This window comes from Leuciscus leuciscus (assembly GCF_965113295.1).
Source record: "Leuciscus leuciscus genome assembly, chromosome: 15".
NCBI lineage: Eukaryota > Metazoa > Chordata > Actinopteri > Cypriniformes > Leuciscidae > Leuciscus > Leuciscus leuciscus.
Window position 1 is genome coordinate 8,479,452 of NC_138739.1, and position 9,590 is coordinate 8,489,041.

Here is a 9,590-nt window from a genome sequence, read left to right on the forward strand (position 1 = left end):
ACATGTGTGTCACCTAGAGTTTCAAAAGAGTTATTTTGCTCAGATTTGCCAAAAAACATCAAATTTTCCAAAGACCAAATGCAAATTTCTCTTAATGATCAATTACAGGTTACTGTGTTTTGCTCATTAACAGTCACTGATGAATTTTGTTGCAACAATGCAGGCAAACTTTATAAATGTTATTCACTGGTTTCGGGGTCAAAATGGATGCTGCAACAGTTTTCTCCTATGTTTTATCTGTACAGAAATGTGGTTAGATCTGTTGGGTGGATAAACAGCTTCTGCTGAATGTTTGTGGAGCGTTTTACGATAAACTCCTGCACGTACACTTCAATAGTGCACGCTTTCACTGCGTGATGTACCCTATTTTAATGCAGTGTGAATTCCCCCAAAAATCAAGATATGAGGATAAAATCTGGAAGACCTTTCATATCTTTTTTATACTTGTGTCATATGACAGAGTTAAGCAATATCTCACGAGCAAGAGTGCTTTTTTCCAGAACATCAGCACGATTGCAAATGTGATACTGTTTTTTGCAACAGTTCAACAAACAAGAAGTTAACACTGAGTTACATTTTGGACATAATATTGTGTTTCTGCTCTTTTTCACAACAAATATAATTTCAACAACACAGTCAAATGTCTGACGCATGGTCAAGGACCCCCTGGCGTCAAGTTTCAACGAAAGAGGTGTACCCTTGACGTCGTTTTTCGACGCGGGGGTCCGATAGACATTCCAACCTCACGGCAGTTCGTGATATGGTCACGTAATTTAATTTATTGATTTTTTTTTTACATTTATTTCGTTATTTTCGTGATGTCAGCACGTTTTTAAAACTAAAGTATTTCAATGGGAAGCTTTCGTGATCACAGCACGATTCGTTGTCGGGCTGCAGCAGAGAAGCTGTTTAATCAACATTCACTTATCATGGTTTATATATTTCTTTTAATGTTATTATTTAGGTCTTATTGCCAGGGAAGCTGGATTGCTTTGCTGTTTATTGATATGTTTACAATTATATTTTATCAGTAGGAAATCGCGCTGAAGAAGTCTCATTCCGAACACATCGCGATATTTGGCATCAGTTCACGTGTGCCAGATATTGGTAAGTAACGTTAGTAAATATGGTAGTAAATCGTTGGTAAATACGCTGTTCTAATCTAATGATGTTTGATATAATGTATTGTAAGTGCTGTCGTTATTGTTATGGTGCGTTCACACCAAACATTAGTTTTACTGTGATAAGTGTAGTACAAACACAGTAATCACAAAACTTACCATGCTTTTACCAGACTATTGGTAGTTTTAATGTAAAACTTATTGTAAATGCACAGTAACCACAACACGTACCATGCTTTTATCAAAGTAACCCTAGTTTTACTGTGATAGGTGTGGTAAAAGGACAGTAACCACCACAAAACTTACCATGCTGTAAACCTCAGTAACATTAGTTTTACTGTGATGGGTGTAGTAAAGGACAGTTAAAACAAAACTTACCATGCTTTTACCTCAGTATTGGTAGTTTTAAAGTGATATTTGTTGTAAATGCATATTAACCACAACACTTACCATGATTTTAATGCTTAATAATGTAACATCCAATATTTGTAAGGTAAATCAGTCATTTTTCTTTTACTATTATTAAAAATATTATACATAATGATATTTTCTATTCTCTTTTTTTCAGCTGAAAAGACTAAAAGGGCCTTTCGGACTCAGTCAGCCCATTGTTTGAGGACAAGTAACCGGAAGAGACGGTCAGCTGCAAAGGCAAATATTCGCAATGGTATGTATGTGTTAGTTTTAACCCTAAATCAAACATTTTATCAAGCATTTGTTGTTTCTTAAAGGACAATTCCAGTGAAAAATGAACCTAGGGGTAATTAACACATGGTTACCGAGTCGATCGTTCCCTGAGATGCGTTTTCATGATAATCGAATATAAAGTGTTTTATCTCTAAAAACAGATTAGCTCATAACACTAGTATATGGGGCACAGAGTAAGTAAAAGTAAATCGCTAGTTAATACCACTAACAAGGCTCAAAATAGCCTCAAAATAGCCTCAAGATAGCCTCAAGAACAAAATAGCCTCAAGCCTCAAACGAACGCCACGCTACATTAGATTTCACAAACGTAATTCCTATCGACCAGCTCACTTAGCACGGCGTTCGTGGCTCGATTAGTCGAGACTGTTTTCCTGCATGTAAACGCGTAATGTACTGTCTTTATAAAGTATATTCTTATTAAACTGTCTGTACACTTACAAAGTTCTCAATGCTTCGGTTTGCATGTATGGACCCTCATCATGATACTGTGTTAGTGTGAGGCTATTTTGAGCCTTGTTAGTGGTATTAACTAGCGATTTACTTTTACTTACTCTGTGCCCCATATACTAGTGTTATGAGCTAATCTGTTTTTAGAGATAAAACACTTTATATTCGATTTTCATGAAAACGCATTCCAGGGAACGATCGACTCGGTAACCATGTGTTAATTACCCCTAGGTTCATTTTTCACTGGAATTGTCCTTTAAACCTTTTCTCACAAAACCCATAGCCCAATCAGTACGAACATAGTACGATACTCGTACATATTTGTACTCGTACATAATCCTGCAGCTTTTACTCCTAGTGCTGTCATTGGCTACTGCCTCAATTCCTGTACATATTTATCGCAATATTTGTAAATCAGTTGCGCCCCTCTTGGAAAGTAGTCAGATGTCCCACACACTGTCAGAAAGTTTATATTAATTGCATTGTATTCATTAAAATGATTACAAATTGATCCCTGTCTGTTCATGTTCCAATGGTACACACACCTCATATCCTACCTCTGAGTAGAAAAGCTTATCTGACATTCTCATGTCACATGACATCAGATACTCGATTATTTTGTCATAATCAGATCAGTTACACTGCTGATAACTGTCCCGTTTGCATGTAAATCGTGTTTTTTTTAAACAAGTTCATATGATTATTGCTTGCTATTAAAGACATACTTTTATTTATAGAAATGCCCACATATCAGTGAACTTATTACATAAAAATGCTTTCAACATTTAATTATGCAACACTCTTTACAAAAATATCCCACAGTTATATATAAACTGACTACTTGCAAGTAATGTATTAAAATTACCCTCCTTTCTGTTTTACAGGATTACTTAGTCTTTTTTTAAAGATCTCTACAATATCAAACTCAACTGCTCTTTTAAGAGCCAACCCTCACACGAGCTACTAGTGAGTCGCAGCGAATCTTGCCGTGATCAGCCCTTTCTAGGAAAAGTTCCTAGAATATTTCAGTCAGAATTTACTTATCAAATGCTCTCTCCTGAATCATATGGTAAATTAACTGAATTATAACCGTCTTAATTTATATGTTTAAAGAACAATAGTAATTGCACATAGAGTAAGTCAAGACTTTCTTGTTTTACAGCAGAGAAGGAAGACCAGTCCTTATATCAACGCAAGCTAATCGAATAAGTCCTTTGTTTCGGGTGGGGAAGGAACATCTGGTGCCCAAAGAAGACAGAAAGGTGCGCGAGTCCATTGGTATGTCTTGTATTGAAACAATGCTGGTATATGTAGTACATAATTTGATGTTGACAATTTGTCAATTGTACAGGTTATCACTTGGTTTTTGACCAAGTGAAGCTCTTGAAAGAAGTGACAGAAGAGTATGTTGTCTTGAAAGAAATCAAGTATCACTGGCAAAGGCTCAAAAGAGACCATGCCTTTCTAAAAGATCTTTTGAAATAGGTTGCAGTTAATATGGGTAAAACAGTTTTTGTTCAGTACTTAGCTTATTATGTGCTGCAATATTATATATATAATACTTCAATGTGTATATTATGTAATGTGCTGACTGCTTTGTAAATTTACATAAGGAACAGGCAACTCTGGCCCTTTTGCATTCTCCTTTTTGAGGTTGATAGTTTACCTCCAACACTAATTGAGTACATCTGAAAATTTTAACCAAAGTCTTCAGGTTTACTTCTAGACAATAGGCAGGAGGGTTTGAGGTCGGAGCAAAATCTGCAGGACAGTCTGAATCTCTGGGGTCCGAGTGGATTCTTGACTGAGCTCTGTGGATTGAGCCGGTATTTGATGGAGAACAGAGGCTGGAGCGGGCCTTGACAGGAACATAATTTTGGACTGGAAAAGATTCATGGAGTGAAGCAGACTCGTGGACTGGCATAAAACTGAGGGACTCCTTATTTGAAATGGACCGACTTAGATCTTGATCTCCTAGCCCTTCGGATGGACATGATGGGAAAATCCTCCAGTTTAGAAGCAAGCCTAGTACTCACTGGAGGTGATCTCTCCAAACTGGGCTTGGCTGACTCGTCCTGACAAGATGGTGGCTTGGCTCTGATGGTTGTTACCGGTTTGGTGCTGGATGACGAGGACTGATGCATAGGAAGGGATTGGCTACCGGAGAATAGCTGCTTAGCGGCATCATTATTCTTTATCTCACTGACTTCTCCAACCGTAACGGGAGAGCCACAAATCCACAACACCCAGTCTAGATATTGCCTCAGGGAGAGGGTCGGATTGCCTGGTGGTATCCGTTGTAAAAGGTGTTGGTCTAATCCAATCCAGAACAAATCCATGAGAGATTGGTCATCCCTGGGTACTAAATGGTGGTACCGGACAAAATCCACCACATACATCTCAATAATGTGGCCATGATTGATGGAGAACAGAATATCTTCCCATGATTCCATCTCAGCCAATCGGTGGTCCATGCTTGAAGCAAAAACCCCCACAGTGTTCATGTTAATCGGTCTGGCTTTCTGTAACAAAAGAGAGACAAAGGTAGGTCTGGACACAGTTTATTCCACAGAAAGACACTCAGATAAGACACTTCATCATAGTAAACTCAGAAATATTCTCAGATCGCCAAGTCAGGCGAATGTAGTGCTTACACTGAGAATGAGTGCAGAAACCAGTGCAACCATGACAAGACACAGATATCTAATCAAATATTTCACTCTTCTGCTATTAGTTTTCATACAGAGCCAGAATTCATTTGAAAATGTAAGATCAGCAAAAGCTTGTTGATTTTCGTGATGTTAAAGGAGACGGATGTGTGAGCGGAAACTAACTGAGGTTGGGGGAGGATTCACACACAATCAGATAAATATCTCAGTTCAGTCATGTTTCAGATCATTCTGAGTGTTTCAGACATTTGGGCTTTTCAGTGAACCAATGAAGAAAATGTTTCTCAAATTAGTTTTGTTGTGTTTGTGTTTGTGTTTGTGGCATCTGGATGGTGAGTTTTAAATGTGTTTTTATGATTTCAGTTGTTTCCTTTCTGGTACCATGTAATAAATTAGTGGTTAAATTTCTTAGAGAGGATTAACATTCACTGTTATTCTCATATAGAAATAATTGAACTGTGAGATAATGTTTGGTCTACAATCAGTTATTAGGGATGGACTTAATCAAATGTAATATGAAGCTCAAATACCAAACAGCATTAATTGTAGTTGTAGGAAAAGTATCTGTTGTTTATTTCTCTTTCATTTATCATTCTATGTTGTTGTACTGTTGAAGAATGTTATTCATTTCACATTTTAATGATTAAAAGTATTTTAGTGAAGCTTTATCAACCAATATCAAGTGATTTTAAAGCTTTAATCTGTGAAAAACTCTGTTCTTCAGGTGTGTTTGGTGAGTCAGTGTCAGTGTTTGAGGGAGATTCAGTCTCTCTAAACTCTGATCTTACTGAAATGAAGGATGATGATGTGATTCAGTGGAGGTTTGGAAATGAAAACACTTTAATAGCTGAAATCAATGTAACGGCCGACAGAATCACTGTATATGATGATGTTCTTGATGGGAGATTCAGAGACAGACTGAAGCTGGACAATCAAACTGGATCTCTGACCATCACAGACACCAGAATGAAACAGACTGGACTTTATATACTACAGATCAACAGTGAGATCAAGATTGTCAGTCTTACTGTCATTGGTAAGTCAAATATTTTGATTGACATGTTTTATATTTTAATCCCCACAAGATTTTATTATTAGTTCAAGCTTCATTTTGATGCTTTTGTGCTTATTGTGTGGTTTAATGATTTTAGTCATTTCAAATTTAAATTTCAAATGTTTACTTTAGTTAACCATCATACCATTGTTTAATAGTCTTAATTAGTGACAACCATGTTTCTGTTTGTTCTCTGTGTTGGTGATACAGGACTGAAATTTGTATCAGTGATTGAGGGAGATTCAGTCTCTCTAAACTCTGATCTTACTGAAATGAAGGATGATGATGTGATTCAGTGGAGATTTGGAGATGAAAACACTTTAATAGCTGAAATCAATGTAACGGCCAACAGAATCACTGTATATGATGATGTTCGTGATGGGAGATTCAGAGATAGACTGAAGCTGGACAATCAAACTGGATCTCTGACCATCACAAACATCAGACCTGAACATGACCTCCTTGGTTATCAACTACAGATCAACAATTTGAAGACATATTTAATTCTTAATGTCATTGGTAGGTTAAATATCAATTTCACCTGTTTGTTTTTTTAATCACCAGAAAAAAAATATTAATCCACACTCAGTTTGGCTTCTGTAGTTTTATGATATAAATTATTTAAAATGTAAAAAAAAAAAAAAATGAACCATCATGAAGTTTTTGAAATAATTAATCCATGACAAAACCTGTTTCTGTTTGTTCTCCAGGTGTGTTTTATACAAGGGAAATGTCAGAGATGGAGGGATATTCTATCACTCTAAATCCTGGTCTTGTTAAAATAAGTGATGATGGGATTCAATGGATGTTTGGAACTGAAAACACTTTAATAGCTGAAATCAATAAACAGACCGACAGAATCACTGTATATGATGATGTTCTTGATGGGAGATTCAGAGATAGACTGAAGCTGGACAATCAAACTGGATCTCTGACCATCACAAACACCACAACTGAACATGCTGGACTTTATAAAGTAAAGATCCTCAGAAATGTAGTCATTCTTTTCAATCTCACGGTCTATGGTGAGTTAAATATCAGTTTCACCTGTTTTATTTATTACAGCTTTGCTGTTCTAAAGTCCTATCATTTAGATGTTGTTTTATTCTTTAAATGACTACTTAGCCCTGTTTTTTTTTACATTTATAGCATCCAGGTTTATATTTAACTTTCTATTTCAAATTGTTTTGAATGCTCTACTTTTGATGGTTGCTCTCGATTTTTCATCTTTGTCTGCTTAAATATCTATATTCATACTCATTTATCTTTATTATCTCATGTTTTCCAGCTCGTCTGCCTGTTCCTGTCATCAGCAGTAACTCTTCACACTGTTCTTCATCATCATCATGTTCATTGGTGTGTTCATCAGTGGTGAATGTGACTCATGTGACTCTCTCCTGGTACAAAGGAATCAGTGTATTGTCCAGCATCAGTGCGTCTGATCTCAGCATCAGTCTCTCTCTACCTCTGGAGGTGGAATATCAGGATAAAAACACCTACAGCTGTGTGCTGAACAATCCCATCAGCAACCAGACCACACATCTGGACATCAACACACTCTGTCACACATGTGCAGGTACGACAGCACTGATATTAGTGTTTATTGACTGATCTGATCTCAGTTTGATGTGTTTATTCCTCAGACTCTGTCCACTGTTGTGGTCCTACTGAAGCTGTGATCCTATTGGTCCTCTCTGCTCTGGTGGGCGTGGCTACTGTCATTATTGTGGTTTATAAGATCAGATCCAGAAGAGCTGAACGAGATCAAGCACATATTCACACATCAGGTACATGATTGATGATGTCATTTCTCACAAACTGATTTTGTATGCATATTTGTTAGAATTATTCATTTATGGCCCTATATGTTTATCTTTTTCAGGAAGTATTGAAGTCTAAAGCAGAACGCTGAACTTTAAAGGTTCTTTAAGTGTGTTTTTGTTCATCTATTGTTATTGTCATGATAAATACTGATGATTATTTGTGCTTGTGCTCTCTTTCAGTGTCAGATTTTTTTAAAATCCTATTTGAATGGCTTTGTATATTCTTCTCTTAAATACAAAAAAGTGACAAGTGTAAAGTGAACGGAGAAACAGATCTCATTTTACTAGCCTACTACTGTATATTTTCTGTATGTATTTTGCTTGCCTTTATCAATAAAGTTTCTCACTCTGAGGTTCAAGAGTCTCTCCATGTTTTATTACACTTCAATTTGGTTCAACATTGTTCCACGCATAAACTTATAATTATTAAAAAATATTTTAAATTAATGTTATAATAATACTATTATCAACACTTTAATTTTCTTTTTCTTTCTACAATAATAAACAAACAGCTTCTCCTTTATCCTGAGAAATTACTGATTTGGGACACATTATAATATACTTTGAGATCACAGTGAAATACAACAAATCGATGCATTTCCTCCAACAGAGAACGATAAAATCTTTAAATCTCTAGTGTGATTTGTCTCTGTGGTCTCATCTGAGGAGCAACACCTCCATCTAGTGGCTCACCCTGAACTCACATGTTATCAGGAGTTATTTTCTCAGTTTCTGCTGTCACTGACTCAACTAGTTCTGTCTGATTGGTTTTGCTGCGTTCCAGTCCAAAATTGTCATGCCCTTCACTCGCTAACTTCCCTCCGTCTCGTTCACTTGGTTGTACGTCATTGCTCACGTTGCACGAGTGTCCACTATTGGCGGAAACTGCAATGGGCTGAACTGGAACGTCCTAAGCCCTTGATCACTTGGAATCAGCTGTGGAGGTGATTTATTATTTACATTTTGTTTCCCTTTAATAATTTGTTTAATGCAGCATCCAAATGTATATAGGTGTGTTTGGGTTGTTTTAAAAATATATATATAATTCATATATCATAGAGTTGTTTGTTGTTGTGGTGGTGATTAGACGAGATATGTGGTGATGTCACAGTCGTACTGCATTGTGGGAAATATAGGTGCCTTAATTGTGCATATGAAGTAGACTCACTCCCTCGGTCAAAATCGAGGGAACGAGGGTCTGTCCATATAAACTTCCCTCGTTTACTTCACGAAGTGGTACGCACTTCAAAATGGCGGCATTTCCCGAGGGGACAACCTGGTCTCACAGAATTCCGTGAAATGAACACGGCCCCTTAACTCAAAATCCGTGACAGTTTCACGGAATCGCCGAAAATTCCGTGATGTGCCCACGGAAGTGATCCCTATGTAAGTCAATGACAGGCAGCATCCGTGGTCCACACACGGATTCCCTGTTCCAACAATTGCGCTCCCCCAGTTGACGTCGTTTTATAATTTGGAAACGTATGGCTTTAAATATTCTGAGTTTACTTAAAGTACTTCAGTTTAAATGTTTAGTCTCAAAGGGATTTTAACTTGATATTGCACTGTTCTGTCGTCGTTTAATCGCTATGATAGCTTCTGGTCACCTCATTCCGTGACGGTACCACGGAATATTCAGTAGATTGTTTCACCTTCACTGGACGATATTGCCTATTGCTGATTTTGACACTTTAAGTAGGCTATTCAAGTTGTCTGTGTTTGCGATGCAATGTAGCCCAATTAAACTGTGAACCTCTTATCCCCCCCT

At 37.0% G+C, this 9,590-nt stretch overlaps 2 protein-coding genes across 2 annotated transcripts in view; both read left to right on the top strand.

The window, feature by feature from the left end:
- Positions 1–9,590, top strand: part of LOC309476053 (uncharacterized protein) — a 62,994-nt gene that overhangs the window by 7,503 nt on the left and 45,901 nt on the right. The gene's annotated exons all lie outside the window — the stretch shown is intronic.
- Positions 6,730–7,983, top strand: LOC309476229 (CD48 antigen-like; the record flags this gene model as incomplete). The annotated part of the gene is made up of 4 exons (XM_082139499.1): positions 6,730–7,024; positions 7,288–7,575; positions 7,643–7,786; positions 7,882–7,983. 4 exons carry the CDS (start codon positions 6,730–6,732, stop codon positions 7,896–7,898), a joined length of 744 nt encoding a protein of 247 aa, XP_081995625.1. The 3' UTR covers positions 7,899–7,983.